This window comes from Bacillus rossius, chromosome 16 (genome assembly GCF_032445375.1).
Source record: "Bacillus rossius redtenbacheri isolate Brsri chromosome 16, Brsri_v3, whole genome shotgun sequence".
NCBI classification, from domain to species: Eukaryota; Metazoa; Arthropoda; class Insecta; order Phasmatodea; family Bacillidae; genus Bacillus; species Bacillus rossius.
In genome coordinates, this window is record NC_086343.1 from 25,800,548 (window position 1) to 25,824,313 (window position 23,766).

Genomic DNA, 23,766 nt, shown 5'->3' on the forward strand with positions numbered 1-23,766 from the left:
ATGTTCAATGAGTACTTGTGAGGTGGCTACCATCGACACCTTGGTAGGTGTTGTAACATCACGCGATTGTTAGATGGACTGCCCGAAATATATTTCCGTCTCTTTCTCACACGCCCGCCACGCCTAGGCCTGCGCATCAGTTACCGCAAAGACCTCGCTAGCATAATCTCGTAAGTATAAAACTAGTAAAGAACTTTCTTTCAGTTCATTACTATAAGTTTATTTTAATGAGATGTGTCATCAATTTGGTTGCAACGTAAATTTTACCTTGGCTGCTAACCAGAACTGACGTTTTCGCATCAAAGCGTGCAGCATATTGTACTTTACAATTTAATTAATTGGTATGCAATTCAAACTTACTGTTATTCGACGTAAATTAAAGTTTTTAAATAATTTAACGTACAGAAACCGTAAAGGTGAGATTACTGCATATCAATGGCGACCCCATAGCTGTATCAATTGTGTACATCTTCAAAGGTTACGGTTTTATTAACCATTGAAGTCTCCAGATATTTTTCTAAGCATCGATTAATTGATAGGGACCATTCATTTCTAGGACAGACTTTACAATCCTCTTAATATACAGGGAAAAATCTCATGTTCATTCGCTGCTGGATTGTCCTTGATTCGCCATATTTGAGTGTAGGGTTTCTCAGTGGGTTATGGTTCTCCAGATAAAATATGTATTAATCGAAGGAAGCGGTATAAAGGTATACTTATTTGGATTGAAGCATGTCGCGAAATGAGTTTGCGGTTTTTTTTCCGGGTCTCAAATGATCGATGTTCAGAGACCTGAAAAATTCGCTGATTCATTTTTACGAAATGCTAGAATCCAAACGACTGTACATTTATATTGCTTCTGTGATTGGCTCTCAGTTTATCTGAAGGACTTTGAGCCAATGGGAAACCTTCAGCCAAAAAAAAAGTATCGAATCGCAAGAGTCCCAGTTGACAAGTGTCACGAGTCATTAGCCAATGAGCAAGTGGCATTTAGCCCGAGTGTGTAGAGGGTTGTGGAGTCCATCCTAGAGGTCATCGAAAGCGCGAAATTTTTTTCCAGTCTCTACTAATGGTCGATGTACTTGGTTCGAACGCCGTCAAACCACCCGGGAGATCTCCCCAGGGCGGCGGGACCGGAGGACCGACTGGCGAAAACGTCTGCCATGGCTGGCCAATCCCCTTCTAGCACATGATGCACGTGACCTTTTCTGCATGGTTAAAAACCCGCATGTTTAGAGCGTATAGGGCTTGCCCTGAGACGCACTTAGAGTCTTCCCTACCTAGACCCCTCCCTTACACACTTAGTTTTAACTTAGGTTAGGAAAACAAACACCCCTCGAGGAAGGGGGCAGAGTCCCTGCCATCCCAAGGCCACCGGCGACCTTCAGGACGCGCGCGCCAGGTCTGGTGGGCGCCGCCACGTGCTAACCCCGGTCTAGCGGAGGGGGACCCCCGCGGAGGGGGGAACAGGGGAAAGAGAGAGCCGCCCCGGACACACCACGTGGTGGGTGGGGGGCCGGAAGGGGGGAGGGGGACTGGTCTAGCTAGAGGGAGAACGCGGACCCCGTGGAGTCATACCCCTGGGGAAAGGACGGTGGCGGGTGGGGGTCACGCCACAAAACTGTTCTAATTCCCCGCCGTCGACGGACACCACGCGCCAAGAGTATTTTTCCCTTCACCTTCGACTCGATTCGGGGACCTCCTTGTTGCTCAGGAAGGGGGAGAAGGTTCCCCCTTAAAGGTTCCCCACCCCCTTAAGGTGCCCCCCTACACCACGCCGTTTGTTACGACAGTCGAAGCCACGCGCCTGGAAAAAAAAAAAATTTACTGCTTCGTCGGGAAAGGCACCGTCTATTATCCCCCCCGCCTTCACGACTACACCCCCCGACGACTTTACCCGCCTTGGCGCGCAAGGCCCGGGAGTGAGAGTTGACGGAAAACTTAGGGGAGGTTGTCCGCCTGAGAGGGGGGAAAGGGGAGGGGGCACCATCATCATCACCATCCCCTCCCCTACTACCACCTCCAACGGCAAGAGGGGGGAGGGGGTGGCTGCACCACTTCACGTCCGGTCCGGGAGAGAAGGTTTTTTGTACACTAACTTGGATGTCCGCGGCGTCAGTGCGCATTCCGCCGGTGTGCGAGTCGGTCCTCGGGGGAGAGATAGAGAGAGAGAGAGAACGCGCATGACGACCACCTATACGACGGCCGCGCCCCCAAAGGATTCGAACCCACGCCACAGATGCTGAAGACCCAGCGAGTGTTCGTGTGTTGAGGTGTTACCTCCCCCCGGTTCCGACTGTTTGTTTGTTGTTTCGACTCCTCCCCCGCACACGCTCGTGTCTGGCCCGAGGACTCGACCCGTCTGACGATGAACTGTAACCTGTGCCTCGTCGTGGCGGGCTGCCTTCTGGTCGCGGCGTCCGCGGAGCCGCAGAAGAGGCGAAAAAGTGAGTACAGTTTTAACGCCGGACAAAGCGCACTTCATTTTTGAAATGTTTTTCGCCCACAGTACAAATTGTTTCTTTTGAATTAAAATCCTAGGCAATGTATTCGTGAAAACGCCGTAAGCACCGAGTTTGTGTCATTGATACAAACTGTCCAATACAAATATGTACCTTGACGCACCTAAGACGACAACCTTTTATTGCCGGCAGGGTTTAAGAACCTATCACTATTAAGTTCACTCTTTTTTTTCTTAGGCGAACCAAATTTTATATTTGAAAAAATAAGAAAATAAACTGCTAAAACTTTTTCGGGAATAATTGTTTTATGTCTTCGCCAAGAGAGCTAAACCACGGTTCAGTTTTTTTTTTTCGTTTTATATATTTTCCAACGGGTTGGTTTTAATAACTCAGTCTTTAGTTATATTGAGCGCCATGTTTCAAAATTGATGCCCCAGTGCTGAAAAAAAAACAGAAGTGGAATACAAATTAAAGCTGTCAGTCAGGCAATTTGTCCATGTTCCTTGTCATTACAAACCATCGAATGACTTGCTTTGAGTGATTCAGGTAAAAATGAAAAGAAATAGCTGGGGGTTCGAGATCAGCATGGCCAGGTCGTGATTCGAACCCAGGACCCGGGTCCAGAGTTCTCTCGACCACGCGGCGCAGTGCGACTCGGCGAAGGCTCTTAGCTGCAGGTCAGAACGTCTCGCGCTTAAAACCGAACCGGCACTCGCTCCAAAGGGCGTTACAGACATAGGCGCTGGTTTCACATTTATAAAGCTCGGGTAGGTAATGATTTCGGAATGAGCTATACATAGGGGCCGGAAAAATTCGCATGTTCAATGACCTGCAGGATGAACTCCATAGTTCTACGTACACTCGGTAAAACGTCACCCACTCATTGGCTGCTGTCTTGTGAGACGTCCCAGCGTAGCAGCCTGTGATTCGATAAAGCTTTGGTCGGGTGTTTCTCATTGGCCCAGCGTCATCCAGGTGAGTTGTGAGCCAATAGCAGAGGCAGCACTTCAGGTATAACTATTTGTATTTTAGCCTATCGCGAAATGAATTCGCGAATTTTTCCGGTCTCTAACTATAGAGTAGGTGTGGTCCAAATTTGAAGTCACTCCGGACAGTAATCGGAAGGGGCATGCATATTTCTCGAAAAGATCCCGAGACTAGCTGAAAATATAAAAAACACTGTATCATCGTCTTGTGTTTCGTGATTGGGTGAGTTTCTATTAAGTCCATGTTGATTGTTACAACACCAATCACAATAATTCAGTGCGGAAGCAAATGCGTCCTCAATTGCCCGGCCAAATAGGGCAGTGACTTCTCTCGCAGACGGCCGCTAATTACAAGGAATTAATCGTTAGCGTGAGCACACCATTATTAAAGTCTAATGAGCGATCAGATTATTTCACTAAAAACACAAGCCTCTGGTAATTGGTAGGGATGGGAAAATATCGCAAATTCATTTCACCATAAACAAAAACTCGAATACAGATGTATTTAAGATGCTTTTTGCTATTGGCCCAATGTTCATCTGAACGACTCTGGGTCGATGAGAAAGCCTCAAACAAAGAAGTAGCGAATCACAGGCAAACCAGTTAGGACGACTCGCAAGTCAGCAGCCAATGAACTAGCGTTATTGGCCCGAGTATACAGAGGACTGTGTAGTCAATACTGAAAGTAATTAAACACCGTGAATTTTTCCAGACCCTAGTTAGCGCTTAAGCAAAAGAAACCGTAGATGTACAAGTGCTGCTAGAATTTCGTTAAAATGACTTAAGGAACATGCTAGGAAGAACTTAAAAAATTTCACAATTAAATTAATAACTTTTAACAAAGTTAAAAAAAATACATGGGAAAATTTTAGCAATTTCAATCATAACAAAATAAAGAATATTTACATGGCAAAGATTTTACACATGAAACCGTAAATTCCTTCTTACGTGATATATATATATATATATATATATATATATATATATATATATATATATTGGTGTAGTTAACCTCACGATTCTTATATTTATGTTTTTATTTTCTTAATTTTACCCATTTGCGTCAATTTTAAAAATTCAGCGTCTAATTAAAATCCTAATTTTCATAATATTCAACATCCACTGGAGTGTGCCTAAGTGTACCGTCTATTACATAATGTGACTAACTTTTGGGCCGGTGTGGATAAGTTGTATATCTCACTGGATATTTAATTTCATGGGGGTACATCGTAACCCTGTACCCTTCTGGGTAATGACTTCTCGTTGCCGTCCGGATAATTAGTGACGATGAGGCGTGATGAGATACGAGAATGAATTGAATGGCTCATTGTACCATGGGGAGGAGGGAAAATAACCGGGAGTATTCGGAGAAAACCCAGGTGGGGAATATCGAACTCTGGTTGGTTGTTTGTTCTCTTGGGTGCGAAGCAAGCGATCCGACACCATTCTTAATAACCATGGTCTCCCCTTAATGAGCCCGCCTATTTACGAGTTTGTTCGTGTTCGTGATGCGGAATGATAAGTGCCACGCTCGCTTGTGCATAAAGCACGCTATGGCCTCTAAGCGCAAGGCTCTGCGTGCATAGGCAACCGTGACATTTTAATGTGAAGTGATGAATATAACGGTGTTAGCAAATCATATGAATGTTTTCAAAAATATTGACGGGTATTCTCGTACCTAAAACTAAAACTCTGAAAACACGCGTATCGACCATTTTTTTTCTCCTAAAAAAAAAAAAGTTTTAAAACGAAACCCTGAAACAAAAATACCTACTTACCAGACCTAAGTTTATTAATTCATAATTTTTTTTTCGAAAACAGTCCCCACTGAGATATCTTAAACCTTTTTAGATTTTTTTTTATGCTCTGCAAACTGTATGTGTGCCCGGGTAGGCAAACACTTAAAGCCGTTCTCACACTATGCGGTGGGACAGAAATTGTTGCCCGTTGCTTATCGGCGATTTATTCTAAATAAATTGATAACGTGTTCGAGTTTGATAAAATTACTTAGATCTCCTTAAAGATCTTCATCGTACACTCTAATAAAAGTAGTCAAAAATATTCAGTCATAAAAAAAGTGTGTGTACACGTCAGACGTTATAAATCTATGGTATTACTAAAATATTAAACTGAAACATTTTAAAACACATATTACAACAATAAGTATGTGTTTGTGTTTTTTTTTTCTAAAACGAATGAAATTAGTCTGTGAATACTTGCTACAGACAAACCATAAATTTATTGAGCTGACGCAACATTTCAGATTTAACAGTAAAAATTACGTCAAAAATTTTTTTATTTTTCATGGCGACAAATATATATGTGGGCTATCAATTTCTTTTTCTTTCTCCACAGTATGACGAACCATGCGCTGTCTCTACATTTCAGGGTAAACTAAAGGTCGACAAAATTTGTAATGAGTATTTTTTTCAAGTTATTTCTTTTAACGACTATAAGTAATAAATTATTGAAATCTAGTTGTACTGTTATAAAGTTTTTTTTTAATGCCTGCGCGCGGTGTCAATTACACGGGTCCACCAGATTTTAGAGATTTCCGAGTCCCCCGCAGATAGCAGCACCGTGGTTCAACATTTCCGTTCCAGTCGACTACCGTTCCCGTTCACGGAATTCCGGGTGCCAAGAGCCAAGATGTTGCACATAAAAAAAAAATTGGTTGTCTGTAGATACGGTTTACGGACTATAGTTGACGTGACAACGTCATAACAAAACATTGACGAAATGATTGCATACTTTATTGAAAATAAAATTGAATCGTTTTTATTGAATTATCACTATTTTGTATGGATACAAAGAAGGAGTGAAATAAAATCTACAATTTAATTGATAAATTTACTTTTATGTGCACTGATTAATTCAAATATGTTTATTACTTTAACGAAGAGATTATTTTAACTATAACTTTTATACATGTTTGCTATTTAACTTCATCCAATCCGTGTTATTCTGTTAAGGATAGGACGATGATAGGAAAAGTAGGAAACGAATGGGAGTGTTTCAAGTTCAACGTGCCTCGAAGAAGTCAAATCGGTGGTTTGTTCCAATCGAGTGGAAGAGAGAGATAGATGCGGCGCAAGCGCACAATGAGCGTAACGGGACAATGTGCGTAACGGGACACTTTTTCCGTGCGTGCAGCCGGCGTTCGATTTATTAGACGTTGTCACGTAAAAAATTAAAAACGCTGTGGAAGCTTCAACTCCGGAGGTAGCTTCAGCTGCAGAGGTAGCTTCAGCTGCAGGGGTAGCTGCAGCTGCAGAGGTAGCTTCAGCTGCAGAGGCGCGAACGCGCGGAGAGGACATCGGCCCAGCGAGGGGCGCGGCGAACCGGTCGTTGACGCAGGTCAGTGGCTCCCAAGGGGGGGGGGGGGGGGAGTCGTTGAACGGCGACTGTGACCCGCCTGAGTCACCCGGCGGACGCAAGGTCGAACCACGCGTGCGGTCTGCGGGCCAATTGGCCAATGGGAGTCCCCTCCCTCGCTCCCTTTTCTTCCTTCATTCTATCCGTCTCCTTCCCGTTTGGTCCACGTTCGCGTGCCCGAGTGCACTGTTGTTGTCTTTCGTTCCGTTTTTGATTCCCTTCTGCAGCTCGGAGGGCGTCAACCCAAGACCTTGCAAAGTCTTTTTTTTTTTTGTTCGGGACGTCGGAAAGAACCCGCGCCTGTCCAACCATTAGGCCAACGAAACCAGTTTTTTTTTTCTCCTTCTTCTTCTTGCGGGCGCCCGTTCTCGAGTTCAGGGACACCGCGGTGCGCCATGGAAACAAAGACGTCACATGCATTCTTTTAACCACGGGAAGCCTACAACTCACGTAGTTTCGGTTCCCTACCACGTTCGTTAAACTTCGGATTTCTCTCAAAAATTGAAATTTAAAAAATCTAAGGGTTGGGTTAGGTTAGGTTAGGTTAAGTTAGGCACAACATGCTTGTTTTCATTAGAAAATTCTGATTTAGCGGCTGAAGTGGCGTTAATACCAAAACGCAAAACTTCGGAAATCTTCGGAAATTCTTGCAGGGAACCGAAAATACGTGTTGTAGGCTTCCCTTTTAACCACGAAGGTAGATGAGGGGAAAAGGGACAGTTTCGGGGGTCACCAAACAAATATTTTTGTCTCCGTTAAACGTATTGGCCGTGAAGGTTTTAATGGTTTGTGAGACACGACAAAAATAATGCCGTCACTTATTGACCGAGCGAATCCACATCTCCGTAACCACTAGAGCTATCAGCGTTTCTATGTGTGCGCATGTTTGAAGTGACCGCGTGCGACCATAAATTTTCGAACAGTTGATGATTTAATTTTTATAAAATTTTGTAAGTAGGCAGATATTGGTGAGGTTTTTTTTAAGCGTCACTTCAATATCTGGCCTGTAGTTAAAAGAGGGTAGAAACCATGAAACTGCATGCCTCAAAGTGTACTAAAGAACGTGGCAAGCAATTAAATGTAACAGATTTTTGTCTACTACTTTTGCAAACAAATTATTCACTATGTTAACTTTTAATATATATCCACAATCATCTATGTTTCATATTATTTTGTTCTAAGCTTGTTGATAGCATCTTACGACTAAAGTTTTTTTATTTTAGTTATGGATTTAAAACTTACGTCACTAAAAACGGAACACCGTGAGGTCTCATTTTGAAGACAGTTTTCTACCTACAAAATTATTTTTTATTGCCACTAAAGGTTTGATGGGGGTTTAACTGACAATTTTTAATATGCCGGTCACAATTTTTTTTTCAGTACAAATTTTATATCGTTAGAACTTCTTGTTTATAGCGAAATTTTATGACCGAATATTATGGATTCAATTTCACGTTGATTTCTAATTGATTTAAATTAATTGGTCAGTTGATTATACGTTTCTTTAAAAAATTGTGATATCCAGTGAATTCAACTGATCGAACATGCATTGTGGCGGGTAGGTATAGTACGCCTACGATAAACATGCTGTTCAGTCGTTTGTTCTAAAGCTAAACTTGTACAACTTGTGTGTCTGATGATTTATAGCAACCGTAAACCAGTACACATGTAGGAATACTTCATGCTGCTGCTTTCTTCTTAATCATGCCATACATTTTGATTTCGGTTTATGTTTACAGTAGTTTTCCGGTTTGTAAAGGACTTCGGATTACGATTTCATAAATAATTTTGATCTTAGTAATCCACGAATACATCGTGTTCCATTATTTATTTAAAACAAAAAAACTGCTGAGATAAACGATAGTCGTAATATTGATAAGCTAGAACTGTTTCAAGCGAATTTTTTGTTATAAAATAAATCAATTACAAAAAGGGATTCAGAAGGTATAAGAGATTCATAGTAATGCCGTTGCCAATAAGTACTTAGTATGTTTAAACCCTACAAACAAGTCAAATAATTTCATATTTTAAAATTTTTTGTACAGATTATAATTAAAATTAGAGCTACCAACATTAAATTATACAAAGCTAACTAACCCATGTGTTAAATCTATATAATACTTAAGACTTTGGTTTTAAGCTAATGTTTTCGCGACATAGACGCTTATCGGCTAAGCGGGTAAGGAAACTTTCCCAGCCGGCGTTTAGCCAGCGGACGAGAGTATTGGCTAGCCTGTGAAGGATTAACCGTATATGGGGGGGAATGGAGGGGAAGTGAGAGTAAAATAGTTGCTGGTGACCTTCTGGGGCAGTCGGTGCACTTGCATTTCCGGGTTGAGCCCCGCCCCGTTAATGCATTCCGTCACCGCCAATGACCTCACGGCCTCGGCCTAAAGGTTCGTGAGGCGCAGAACCCACGGAGAGCAACCCGACTTCAGCTTGCTAGTTTATCTATGGTTGTGCCGCAACTAGCCGGTGCCATCTATGGCTGTACCGCAACTAGCTGGTGCCATCTATGGCTGTGCCGCAACTAGCTGGTGCCATCTATGGCTGTGCCGCAACTAGCTGGTGCCATATATAGCTGTGCCACAACTAGCTGGTGCCATCTATGGCTGTGCTGTAACTAGCTGGTGCCATCTATGGCTGTGCCGCAACTAGCTGGTGCCATATATGGCTGTGCCGCAACTAGCTGGTGCCATCTATGGCTGTGCCGCAACTAGCTGGTGCCATATATGGCTATGCCGGAACTAGCTGGTGCCATATATGGCTGTGCCGGAACTAGCTGGTGCCATATATGGCTGTGCCAGAACTAGCTGGTGCCATATATAGCTGTGCCGCAACTAGCTGGTACCATATATGGCTGTGCCGCAACTAGCTGGTGCCATATATAGCTGTGCCGCAACTAGCTAGTACCATATATGGCTGTGCCGCAACTAGCTGGTGCCATATATGGCTGTGCCGGAACTAGCTGGTGCCATATATAGCTGTGCCGGAAATAGCTGGTGCCATCTATGGCTGTGCTGCAACTAGCTGGTGCCATCTATGGCTGTGCCGCAACTAGCTGGTGCCATATATAGCTGTGCCACAACTAGCTGGTGCCATATATGGCTGTGCCGCAACTAGCTGGTGCCATATATGGCTGTGCCGCAACTAGCTGGTGCCATCTATGGCTGTGCTGGAACTAGCTGGTGCCATCTATGGCTGTGCTGGAACTAGCTGGTGCCATCTATGGCTGTGCTGGAACTAGCTGGTGCCATCTATGGCTGTGCTGTAACTAGCTGGTGCCATCTATGGCTGTGCTGTAACTAGCTGGTGCCATCTATGGCTGTGCTGCAACTAGCTGGTGCCATCTATGGCTGTGCTGCAACTAGCTGGTGCCATCTATGGCTGTGCTGCAACTAGCTGGTTCCATCTCTGGCTGTGCTGTAACTAGCTGGTGCCATCTATGACTGTGCCGCAACTAGCTGGTGCCATCTATGGCTGTGCTGGAACTAGCTGGTGCCATCTATGGCTGTGCTGTTACTAGCTGGTGCCATCTATGGCTGTGCTGTAACTAGCTGGTGCCATCTATGGCTGTGCTGCAACTAGCTGGTGCCATCTATGGCTGTGCTGCAACTAGCTGGTGCCATCTATGGCTGTGCTGCAACTAGCTGGTGCCATCTATGGCTGTGCCGCAACTAGCTGGTGCCATCTATGGCTGTGCCGCAACTAGCTGGTGCGATATATGGCTGTGCCACAACTAGCTGGTGCCATCTATGGCTGCGCCACAACTAGCTGGTGCCATCTATGGATGTGCCACAACTAGCTGGTGCCATCTATGGTTGTGCCACAACTAGCTGGTGCCATCTATGGCTGCGCCACAACTAGCTGGTGCCATCTATGGCTGCGCCACAACTAGCTGGTGCCATCTATGGATGTGCCGCAAATAGCTGGTGCCATCTATGGATGTGCCGCAAATAGCTGGTGCCATCTATGGCTGTGCTGCAAATAGCTGGTGCATCTATGTCTGTACTGCAACTAGCCGTAAAGCTTTGAAGACACGACGTTATTTTCGACAGTTATCGTGTGTGTTGGTGTGTGTGTCACTGTGACACCTCTTAAGAGTGTGCCGTCTTTCAGAGTTTATCGTGTGCTCAGTAAATGCTTTCAAAACTATCCGAAAAAAAAATATATGTCAATGTCGAAGAGGTAAAAAAAAAAACTCCGATCATTAGTAAACCGAAGAGTACACCGGTATATAGGAAGGACAGGGAAATTTATTATTCCATCATAGCGTTACAAGGTCACCGCTCAAAGTATCAGAGAGGCGTGTAACCGACAAGAAGACTGAGCGTCAGGTCATTGCCTGGCGCTTAGAGGCGAGGAGGCAAGTGCTGCGCCAGCCAAGTGGCAACCTTCGCGTCCTTGCGCTTCCGGAGCTCGTGTTTTTAGCAGTGCGGCCCCCCTCAACACACCATTCATTCACTCTCTCTCGTCTCTTTTCAGTCCCATTCGACACTGCCCAGCCTTCCCGGACGCCTTAAGGCCACGTCCGTCTCAAGGTCGGACGTGACAAACGTAGAACTAACGTGCACGGCCGCAACTGCGCCTTAGCTCGGTCGGCCTCAGAACAAGGTCGTAGCAGTGGCACCGCTTTGCAACGTAGTAGTTTCTACTACAGAAAATTGGTTGTCTGTAAAGTCGGTTTACGGACGATAGTTTAACGTGACAACGTCATAACAAAACATTGATGAAATGATTTCATACTTTTATGAATAAAATTGAATCATTTTTATTTAAATAATAAAAGAACAAATACTTGAAATTATACTAGTAATCAGATTTTTAAAATGCAACAATAATTAACCTTTATTGACGAAATTGTTGAAATAAGCAATGAAAACCACATTAACTTTTCACTTCACTTTATAACCAGTCGACGAAACAGTTCACGTGTAGATGTAAGTTGTGTGTTGCCGTTGTCTTTCGTCTCCTCGGACGCATAGGCCAATCGAGTGGAAGAGAGATAGATGCGGCGCAAGCGTACAATGAGCGTAACGGGACACAGCGTAACGGAACAATGTGCGTAACGGGACACTTTTTCGTGCGTGCTGCCGGCGTTCATCGATTTATTAGACGTCACGTCAAACAAAAATTATAGATTGCCTTCCGTTATTTAGTTCATGTCACCTGCCGAAAACCCGGCAATGTTAATATTTTTTGTTTTTAGTCAAGAATTTAAGGTGTTTCACTATATCTATGATTCACATTCATTCTATTTTACAAGTTTTATTCTTCCGTGTATGTTTGACGTCATATATTATTTACAATATTTTAGACATTGATACATAAATGCATCATTTTACTATTTTAAAGTATTTTTTGAGCTGGGTAATGCACAAATACTAATTAGTTATTTTAGGGTCTTAGAATAATTATTACTTAAAAATAATTAGAAGTAGAAACTGTCAAAAATCCCAAAATAATAGACGAGTCTGAGACTGAAAGGGGGGTTGAAATACTATTTTCTGATGTAAAAACAGACTTATTATAAATTTTTTCGGACCCTACTGATATTTGTTCGTTTGGTAGGGTTTTTCATCTCAAATCTACGCACGGCTGCTAAAAGGTAAAGGGGCATCATGATTAAAGTGCTTTCCCAGCGACTTCTTTACCTACTCGGTGTTCATAAATGTGAGTCGTAAACATGCGATCGAATCCGTGATTCTAGACGTATGAGTATGAAGCGTTAGCAATCTTAATCACGGGATATCTGAAATTCCTAGGCCAAAAAAATTGCGTTAGGTACCAATGATATATTTCTTTATTTTAAATATTTATTCTATGTGGCAAAATTAAGATCTGGTCTTATCCTTACCCACATAGATGTACAGGTAAATTGATTATAGAACAAAACATGTATAACTTAGTTCAATACAAAAAAAATTCTAGAAAGTATAAAAATATTAAAATTAATGTATGTGATATTAAACATTGTCTATCATATGTATAAGTTATTAAAAATGGACTTTAAAAATATCTTCACATTATACCAAACAATATATAGTGGGACTAGCTAAAAACTAATCTTACGTTGTACTAACTACAGTAATAATGTTTCGAGATAGAACGTTTTATACAAACTTATGTATACCTATATTCTAAAAATATAAAAACATTTCCTATAATAACATATAACAAAGTCACACTCATTTACGCATATTTAGTCACACATTACTGATTCTACAGCTAAACCTGAGCATGAGACCCTTGCAAGTACCTTATCAATGTTTTTTTAAGAATCGAAAATAACATTGAAGCCTCATTTTTATGTGTGTTGTAAGTGCAAATTTCGCTTCATTTGATGAAACTAGGTAGTTATGAACTTCTTTAATTATACTCAGAAAATGTTTTAAAGTACAGCCCTGTTTAAAAAAACATATCTTTAATTTTTCGCTGGTTGTTACTGTAGGAAATTTACTCCTTGCAACATTGCCACCACGCATCGCAAATTCCCTAGCAAAAAAAAAAAACCCGCTTAATACAAGGTCTCCAATACTGTAGGATTTCCCAACGACACTTTCTAGTCGCTGTGTCCTTTGAAAACCACGTCTTGCGAAATACTGAACTGTGATTGTTCAATGTTCTGTAGCTCCTCTGTTTGCTTTTTCTTAATAAGTTAAAATTGTTATCATGCCATTTCGATATCGTGTAAGTTTAAAATTGCCATTCTCATTGGTATTAATTGTAACTTTTGTTAATATTAAATAAATATAAAATATATTTAAGTAACACTAGTACAAATCAAGGCATGACCACATAAATATAACTGCTTAGCTACAAAAATAAAAATACTTTTCTAACTTTATCAAAAAACAATTTTATTAGGGCCTATACATCACCACAAAATATTTGGCGGTGTAAAAAGGTTTCTATAGTAAATTAATAATACTATAAACCATTTTATAGTGTACATCGACAAAATATGTTTTGGTGAATAAAAATTCAATTTAGGCAATATTTACGTTTTTTTTTAAGTTTTAATGTGAAATTTTGTTCGCAATATCGTATTTCATCACAGAATTGAACATATGTCTATAAATAGCGTGCTAGTTTGCATCGGGTTTCACGAATGCTTTTTTCCCCTCTCAGAATGGCGGGCAGCCACCAGTATCCAACAGCGCTAGCATTCAGGAAAACAAGTTTTTGTCGTTTAGCCTTTTACTTTGTTCCGCATGGATTGCGAAGAAACAGAGTCACTAACAGAAAAAAAAAAAAAAAAAAAAAGTAAAACCAAGCCAATAATTTGGCATTTGGGTAAGAAGTAAGAAGAGGTTCGTAGAAAGTTTTACACTTTTTTTATTTACTTTGCATTACACTGTAAAGTGACTCGAACTAGTTTTTTTTTTTTTAACTGAACATTCTTAAATTGGGTTTTCTTCAGTATTTTTCTCTAAAATATTGGTTTGTGTTATAGTTTTAACGTTTATGAATCGATATTTACTAACACTCAGAGTAACATTAAATATGCATCTATATAACATATGCAAACACACAAAAAGACTGGTTTACTCACAAGTTTTGAAAAATAAAAAAAAATGGAAATTTGTCTTTAGTTGGAGATTTTTAAAACTGTAAATAAAAATGGTTAGAGGACATTGAACTATAAATGTACTCTTACCCATTAGTAACACCTGTTACAAGCTTAAATTTGATATTTTTTACTAACTGTTGTTTTTACATTTGTATTAATTAAGTAATACTTTGAAAATTATTTTACAACCCGTTCCCCATGCAAGAAATAAACGTTAATATTTTAATTCACTGCAATTAATTTGCTAGTAAAATATATAGAAAATAAAAATTTCCAAAGATTCTATTTTCTATTATTATTTATTATTTTCTACCTTACTTCTTTACAGTAAATAATTCCTAATTATTAACTTCGTTGCAAAATGTTTATGTTGTTTGACACACTAAATGAAACCTAAAATTGACGTTATGAATTCATTTTCCAAGTGTTTGTACATAACAAAAACTTTCCATGGAGATTAATTTAAAAATATTTTTACCTGTAAAATTATGAAGTATTTAAGGTTAAACGTCTCAACCGAAAACGAATTCATTTGAAACACACGAGGGAATGGTATTAGGAGGGGGGAGGGGGTGAAGGTCCCCGAGAAAACCCCTCTGACTCACAGCAACATTCTGCACATTTTGACCCGGCGGGGAATCGGACCTTTATTGCATATTTTAAAAAATTCATAACGTGCAATATTAAAAAGTCCTTATGGCTTGTGGGTACTGATATTTGCTCTTGTAACCGTACTTTAACATCACTGCACCTTGAGCAGAAATTCGCTGAGTATTCCGCTAAACACCCAACCAACAACAAATCACTAAGAAACAAAGAAAAAATTCTGTACTTTTACGAAAGATTCCTTTGTAAACCAGTTTCCAAGAAATACATTTCAGTACTACAAGAAAGATATTGTATCTTTGTGTTGCTATGTTTTTTTTTTTGCATATATTATATATTTTTTTGAGAAAAACATGGATATTTATTACGAAAGTTGGTGCAAATTTTTATATTTAAAATTATTTGTCATTCAAGCATAGTTTTTTTAAACCACAGAAAAGATAATGAAACATACATTAATTGGAATTTATTTTGTTTTATATTGATTATCAATGCACGCAGATAAAACAGGAAAGCTAATCAGGGAACGGTTTAAAAATCTTAATATAGGCTATATAAATTCAGTGTCCTGATGTTTGTTTCCAGTGAAATCTTCACCAAGTCAACCGATTTCGATGAAAATTGGCATTTATGTGTAATGTTTTCCAACTTGAGAGATAGGATAGTTTTTATTACGATTAATTTTTTATTTGTGTTAACAAAATATAGGTTGACCAAAAATATTGTACACCGATTGGCGCTTCATTAAAATTTAACTGTGATTTACTATAGTTAGAACTAATCAGAGCATTTACTAACAAAATGAACTATGATTTATTATAAGTAAAGGACATCAGAGTATTTAATAATAAAATAGAATTGAAAACGTTATGTTAATCTGTGTTAAATTTTGTCTTTTAAATCCTTTCTAAATCACTCAGCCACAACAACGCGTGGCCGGGTCTGCTAGTAACTAACTATTTTAGGTACTAGGACAACACAAAGCAATAATACCCGGGGTTGAGAAATCCGAAACCAGAATTTCTGCGATCACGATTATTGTGTAGTGGTACAGATTTCATTTTTCACGCGAATGTACAAAAAATGTCTTGTTATTTCACACGAATGTATCTATCTGTTCGTGGCAGTTGTCTCGCTGATACAAACGACTCGACTCGGGGTTCACAGACCGGACAGCCACGACAGAGAGGTTGGAGATCAGAATGGGAAACTTCACTCCCCCGCCGAATTAGGCACACGTAACTTTTTATAGCATCACACAACCTAACCAGCGCACACGCAGGCCCGTGTGCCAAACCTATCCCACAAGACACGCACCCCCGCCGTCGATTCGAATGATTATTCACCAGTGTTGGGAGCACCTGAATTACTATGCTCTTAGCGAGTTATAGAAACTTCGGTTTCTGGCCTCGCCCACGCTTACTGCCCCGGATGGCAGTGTGATGAATCGGCGGCGGCTGTCGTGCAATCTCTTCCCCCCCCCCCTCCTTGGTTAATGGGAATGCACGCTTCTTCTTCCTTCTTCTCGCCCGACCAGACGCAAGAAGACTGTCGGGTCGGACAGATCGTGAACAACCTCCCCCCCATCCCCCTTCCTCAGCCTTTCGGCGGCGGCAGCGGCAAAGACGTTAACCGCGGCGTGTCCGTGTAATGCTGGATCTGGCGGGTCCGCCATTCCGACCGTGACGTCGAAGAGAGCAGTTTCCACGGCGGTTTCCGACGGTGGTCGGTGGTCTGCGTGAAAGAAACCCAAGACTCTGCTGACACACAGATCTATCCCCCCTTCCCCAAAACAACACGGAAGCAGGAAATCCCTGGACAAAAAAAAATTGGTCCTCTGTAAAGTCGGTTTACGTACGATAGTTTAACGTGACAACGTCATAACAAAACATTGATGAAATTATTGCATACTTTTATGAATAAAATTGAATCATTTTTATTGAATTATCACTATTTTGTATGGATACAGAGAAGGAGTGAAATTAAATCTACAATTTAATTGATAAATTTACTTTTATTTGCACTCATTAATTCAAATACCTATGTTTATTACTTTAACGAACAGATTATTTTAACTATAACTTTTACACATGTTGGCTATTTTACTTCTTCCAATCTGTGTTATTCTGTTAAGGATGATGATAGAAAAAGTAGGAAACGAATGGTAGTGTTTCAAGTTTAATGTGCCTCGAAAAAGTCAAATCGATGGTTGTTCCAATCGAGTGGAAGAGACATAGATGTGGCGCAAGCGTACAATGAGCTTAACGGGACACAGCGTAACGGAACAATGTGCGTAACGGGACACTTTCGTGCGTGCAGCTGGCGTTCATCGATTTATTAGACGTTGTCACGTCAAAAAAATATCTTGGTCGAACAAAAATGACTGTGGTAGTGACGTCATAGGTGACGTCACAACCCTCCTACTTTATTCGAAGGAAGGTGCTTGAAAACAAAAATACGTCGTTCTGACAGGGTCTTAATGATACGAAGTGTCGACGGAACATAATTGGCGGAAGGTTACGTGGAGCATTGGCACTATTTTCGATGCAGGATACGTGGAGCATTGGCACTATTTTCGATGCAGGATACGTGGCGCATTGGCACTATTTTCGATGGAGGATACGTGGAGCATTGGCACTATTTTCGATGCAGGCATACGTGGAGTATTGGCACTATTTTCGTAGCAGGATACGTGGAGCATTGGCTTTTTTTTTGATGCAGGATACTTGGCGCATTGGCACTATTTTCAATGCAGGATACGTGGAGCATTGGCACTATTTTCGATGCAGGATGCGTGGCGCATTGGCACTATTTTCGATGCAGGCATACGTGGAGTATTGGCACTATTTTCGATGCAGGCATACGTGGAGTATTGGCACTATTTTCGATGCAGGATACGTGGAGCATTGGACTAAACAAGAAAGAAAAAATAATTTCGATTTGTTGCTTCTGACAAATGAAAGCGATGCTGTACACTACTGCTACGTCAAAAACTTCTCCCAACTTGTGAGACTTCAGGTCACAAAACATAAACGTAAAATTTTTTGTGTGTAAGATGTGCTTTAAGCATTTCGCTAAACAACCTCGAAAATCGGGACTAACAGCTATTCAGTGTCATTATTTCCGATGCAGGATACGTGGGACGGACTATACACCACGGCTGCGATGCACCGCAAACAGCATTTAGCCACCTGCCGGCCGTTTACGGTCGACGGACCGGTAGTGACACGTCCGGACAAAGAGCTCCGGTAGGAAGCGGGGCCGATACGGCCGGCCGCCCGCGGTGCGTCGAACTGAACAACTACCCGTGCACGTCGGTGTAAGTTAGGCCGATCCCCGTTAAAAACACTGGTTACCGCAGACGTTTACCACTTTGCAGATTCAGAAAATGTTCCACCTAGATTTTGTTTTTATTTTGACGTGACGTCTAATAAATCGATGAACGCCGGCTGCACGCACGAAAAAGTGTCCCGTTACGCGCATTGTCCCGTTACGCTAATTATCCATTTACTCACATTGTCCCGTTACCCTGTGTCCCGTTACAATAGGGTGACCAAACGTCCCGTAAAAACGGGATTGTCCCGTTTTTTAACGATCGTACACGGGGTCCCGAAAAAGTCTCCCGGGACGCCTAAATGTCCCGTATTTACGTTGGGCTGATGATACACTTTTGTCGCGCCTCTCCTCAGGCCGTCTTCCCCTCTTCTCGACAGTTTAACTCACCCATTTTAGTTACCTTGTTTAATTATGTTTTTAAGTATGTCAGACATACTTATAATAAATGAGTATTCACTGAAAAATTATTGTTTTTATTTATTATACGCCTCACAATTTAATTTAAATTACATATTCATAGGTAAATTGAAAAAGAATTATAGGTCACAAATTAGCAAAAAAAAAGGGCATGTTTCAATGATTACGTCACGATGGAGGCCCCTCGGTCCCCCTTTAGCTGGAGGGTATCGCCCCAAAACCCTCCTTGGATGTGTCCCGTTTTTCCAAGTTTATGATTTGGTCACCCTACGTTACACTCATTGTAAGCTTGCGCCGCATCTATCTCTCCTCCACTATATTGAAACAACCATCGATTTGACTTTTTCGAGACACTTTATACTTGAAACACTCCCATTTGTTTCCTACTTTTCCTATCATCGTCCTATCCTTAACAGAATAACACAGATTGGAAGAAGTTAAATAGCAAACATGTATAAAAGTTATAGTTAAAATAATCTCTTCGTGAAAGTAATAAACATATTTGAATTAATGAGTGCAAATAAAAGTAAAATTATCAATTAAATTGTAGATTTTATTTTACACCTTCTTTGTATCCATACAAAATAGTGATAATTCAATAAAAATGATTCAATTTTGTTCATAAAAGTATGCAATAATTTCATCGATGTTTTGTTATGACGTTGTCACGTTGAACTATTGTCCGTAAACCGACTTAACAGACAATCAATTTTTTTTTAATTGTCCCTTGACCCAAAAAATCATTATCAATTCAGAATTATACACAGAATGAGTACGACCGCAAACTTCGGCTGCAGATTCATCATAACAAAAAAAAAGTTAAAAAAAACAAACTTTAATTCGACTTCTGGTCTGAAGTGTTTCCAAGTTTGTTATACGTTTTTGAAGTTTCCGCTGTACAACAATTTTGTTGTAAATAATAGAAAAAATATTTCAGATAGAAACTGAGGGTCTAATTTATGTTTTATAGATGGAAGTGATAACAAGCGTCAATTTTGTATACGTATAAAAATGGTATCATTGTAACAATTTGACATTGAAACGCGTCACAAAAATAGTTATTTCCAGACTTTTACACAAAATACGGAGATATAGTTCGTTGATGCGTGAAATGAGGAAAGAAGGATAGGATTGGGGATAGTTTTACTAAAATAAAACAAAGAGATGCCCATAAATATTTAAATTTAAAACAATTATTTATTTTTATTAAACGCTCTTTGATAGCACCAATGAGGAAAAAATTGAAAACAAAAAAAAAAAAGGTCATAAAATTTCATCAGGGATTTTGTAAACATTCTAAATACATTATAAATATTATCTGAAAACGTGCTGGATTGTGGCTGCAGTAGAGATCATGTTATATTTTAATAAGTGCATTCAAATATTGGGTCATACTTTAATAGTGTGTTTGCAAGTCTGAGCAATATATTGTCATAGAACCTTAAACTGAGTCTTGATATCAAGTCAGCAGAAGAGCTCAAAATTTTTCTGAACACATACTTGTAATTAAACACTTTTACTACTCAACAGCTTAGGAAAACGAAAGTATAAACAAATTAAAAATTGAAAAACTGGTTTGAAGCTGACTGTGTCAGCCGTAAAATTATTTTTTACCATTATAAGAAAATTATTTGGAAACTCGTGACCAATACACATATTTGCATTATAAGTAATATATTACAATTCTAGTAGGACAAATTAAAAGATTTAAAATTATCTGTTCCTATAAGACAAAGAATTTGTGACTTCTTATGAATAATTGTAAAATAGACACTTTAATTTTTTTAGATCCACAAGAAAATATTTTGGGAAATAGTTCAGAAAGACTTTAATCGTTAAGTTGGATAAATTCTAGATTGTAAACGAAAACCACCTAAAAATAACCAATAATATCGTCTCTGTAGCTATTTGTGTGCGGTATTTTTTAAAATTAATGATCAGTGACAAGATATATATATTCCTAGGTAAATAAAAGCTGTCAGAGTGGGCTTGAATGATGACTTATTAAAGGCATGTTTTTGTTCACACTTCCTCTCAAGACATAATTTACTTCCGCATGGTTATAGTGTTCAAAACAAGGTAGATAAGATTGTTTTCAAAAATAAAGCAAATAATTTTATTTGGTGGGCTTTATTTCTTCAAAAAAATTTTAAAATCTATTACAGTTAACATTCAAGAATGTTGAAATGTTATTAAATAATTTCATTATGAAGGATTTATGATATTCTGAGAAATACGCTGCATTTATGCTAACATAAATTACTTTCAAATTTAAATCGACACTGAAGTCATATAAGGTTACAAATAGTATATATTATCTGTGTTATCGTTATATTACAACTTTATTTATAAACTAAAGATGCCGAAATAAAAAAAATGTTTCAGTTTTTTCCGTGACGAGTGTTTTAACCTCAAGAACACGCAGACTTTCCTTACAGACAAAGGTGATATGCTCCACTTCTCTCCAACTACCATTTTCGACATGACACCACCTGGGTGCTTTTTGTTATCGTATTTTGCATTCTTGAACGTCAAGCGGTGCATTTTCGGAGCACGTAAAGTAGTTTCATTCCGCAACATTCATAAAAAAAAAAACTTTTCTCCATTCGCGTCACGTACTTCCTGCTCAACAACCACCGATCAAGTTGGTGTCGCAAAACGCCGGCTGCCTCCGATCGATTCCATGAGATATATGTATATTTTTTTTCTTTTCTTCCACGCCCGAGACGAAGTACGCCTCTCACGTTGGTCAACCAGAATGGAGAAAACGTCTTGGAAGGGCGCTGTTTCAACGCTCCCAGACACAACGTAACCGCGACTTAGGTGTACCGGTGCATTTTTTTTTCTTTTTCTTTCTTCTCCTTCTCCCTCATTGTCTCCGGTTTACTCCGTTCGCCGGCCGCCCGAAGAGAAAGCTCCGTGGGCCTGGAAGTCTTGACGTGAGGGAATGAGACGTGGGGGTCGAAAAGGAAATTTTTTTTTTTGGTAACTGCGAAGTCTGGGGGCGGCGACTAGGGGAAAAAATAGTGGAAGGGGAACAATATCTCAACGACGCACGTATTCCCATTCTTTCGACACGGCCGCGTGTGGTTGCGACGTTTCGGAGAAACCGTGGAGTTTTCTTGGGAAAAGGGGGGAGGGATCCTAGATAAAATTATGGGTGTGTTTTCCCACCAAATTCGTGTTATTCCCAATAATTCTATCACGTAAATCTATCTAGTCAAGGTGAAATAAAAAAAAATATCCGGATCTAATCAGAGAATGATGAAACTAGAAGGCTCAAGCACGCCACTCACTTCAGAATGCCCACATCTTCCAGATGGCCCAGACAGAGAAAGAAATGACAGTTCGGATTTACCATGTGCCATCGGGTTTAAAAATTCAGATATCCATCTCTACTCACTGAAATTCAGCAACACGTACACCCGGAAAGTGTCATAGACTGTAAATACACTTAGTCTCGTACAGCTACAGATTTTCATTAAAAAATGGTGATATCAATCGTTTTAAAAGTGTGATAAGTTGACGTTAACTATGGCTCATTAATATATGAAATTCAGTGTGAATTATCTGTAACCAAAAGGGTTATGACACGATACCTATAACAGCATTTTGACTACACACTCATTCGCCCAAAATTTTACCCATAAAATTAAAGGTAAATATTTGGAGACTTAAATGAAGGTATAGAAGACTAACTCACCCGTTCCTTAAGATTTTTTTTTTGACGTGACAACGTCTAATAAATCGATGAACGCCGGCTGCACAAACGAAAAAGGGTCCCGTTACGCACATTTTCCCGTTACGCTGTGTCCCGTTACGCTCATTGTACGCTTGCGCCGCATCTCTCTCTCTTCCACTCGATTGGAACAACCATCGATTGGACTTTTTCGAGGCACATTAAACTTGAAACACTCCCATTCGTTTCCTACTTGTCCTACCATCGTCCTATCCTTAACAGAATAACACAGATTGGAAGCATTTAAATAGCAAACATGTATAAAAGTTATAGTTTAAATTATCTCTTCGTTAAAGTAATAAACATATTTGAATTAATGAGTGCAAATAAAAGTAAATTTATCAATTAAGTTGTAGATTTCATTTCACTCCTTCTTTGCATCCATACAAAATAATGATAATTCAATAAGAAATTATTCAATTTTATTCACAATATGCAATCATTTCATCAATGTTTTGTTATGACGTTGTCACGTTAAACTATCGTGCGTAAACCGACTTTACAGACGACCAATTTTTTTTTTTTTTTTTTTTTTCGGTGGCTCTTGTATCGACGGGTGATTGCGAGGGGGTAATTTCGGAGACGAAGGGTGGTCGCGGAGGGCGTGACGTGTCATGACGGAAGGGCGTTGACGGGGACAGGCACGAGCTGAGCTGTTGCGCATGCGCCGCGGACACGGGTCGCAGGACCGACCGCCCCCTGGAGGCCTGCGCACGCCTGCACGCTCCATCGCACGGCTCCACGATCTCGGCAAATGTTTGCGCCGCCGACCACGTTTCACCCGGGTCTTTCCTTTTTTAGGCTACGACGTGACGTGACAAAAACTTGGCCCGATACACTTTAGGTACAACTTGGGAACGAACTTCAAAAAACTCAGAACAGCAGTAAATAAGACTTTTTCAGAATTTTTACATAGCTTTAAAAAAAGTCTGTACTATAACAAAAGTATCATTTAGAAACCCAATTACTAGAGACCGGAAAAAAATTCGCGAATTCATTTCGCGATAGGCTAAAATACAAAAATAGTTATACCTCGGTGCTGCCTTTGCTCTATCGGCTCACAACTCACCTGGATCACTCTTGGGCCTATTAGAAACACCCAACCAAAGATTTATACGAATCACAGGCTGCTAAGTTGGGACGTCTGACAAGACGGCAGCCTACAAGTGGGTGGCATTTGACCAAGTGTACGTAGAACTGTGGAGTTCGTCCTGCAGGTCGTTGAACCAGCGAATTTTGCCGGTCCCTACCAATTACCAAGAAATACAGGAT

The 23,766-nt window shown here is 40.2% G+C and overlaps 1 protein-coding gene across 1 annotated transcript in view; it reads left to right on the plus strand.

Moving 5' to 3' along the window:
* Positions 1-2,077: 2,077 nt before the first annotated feature.
* The window catches only part of LOC134539936 (uncharacterized), a 165,026-nt gene continuing 143,337 nt past the window's right edge, over positions 2,078-23,766 (plus strand). Inside the window, exon 1 of the mRNA XM_063382300.1 lies at positions 2,078-2,447. Coding sequence (XP_063238370.1) covers positions 2,369-2,447 — 79 coding nt within the window. The 5' untranslated portion in view covers positions 2,078-2,368. The remainder of the gene's footprint in view (positions 2,448-23,766) is intronic.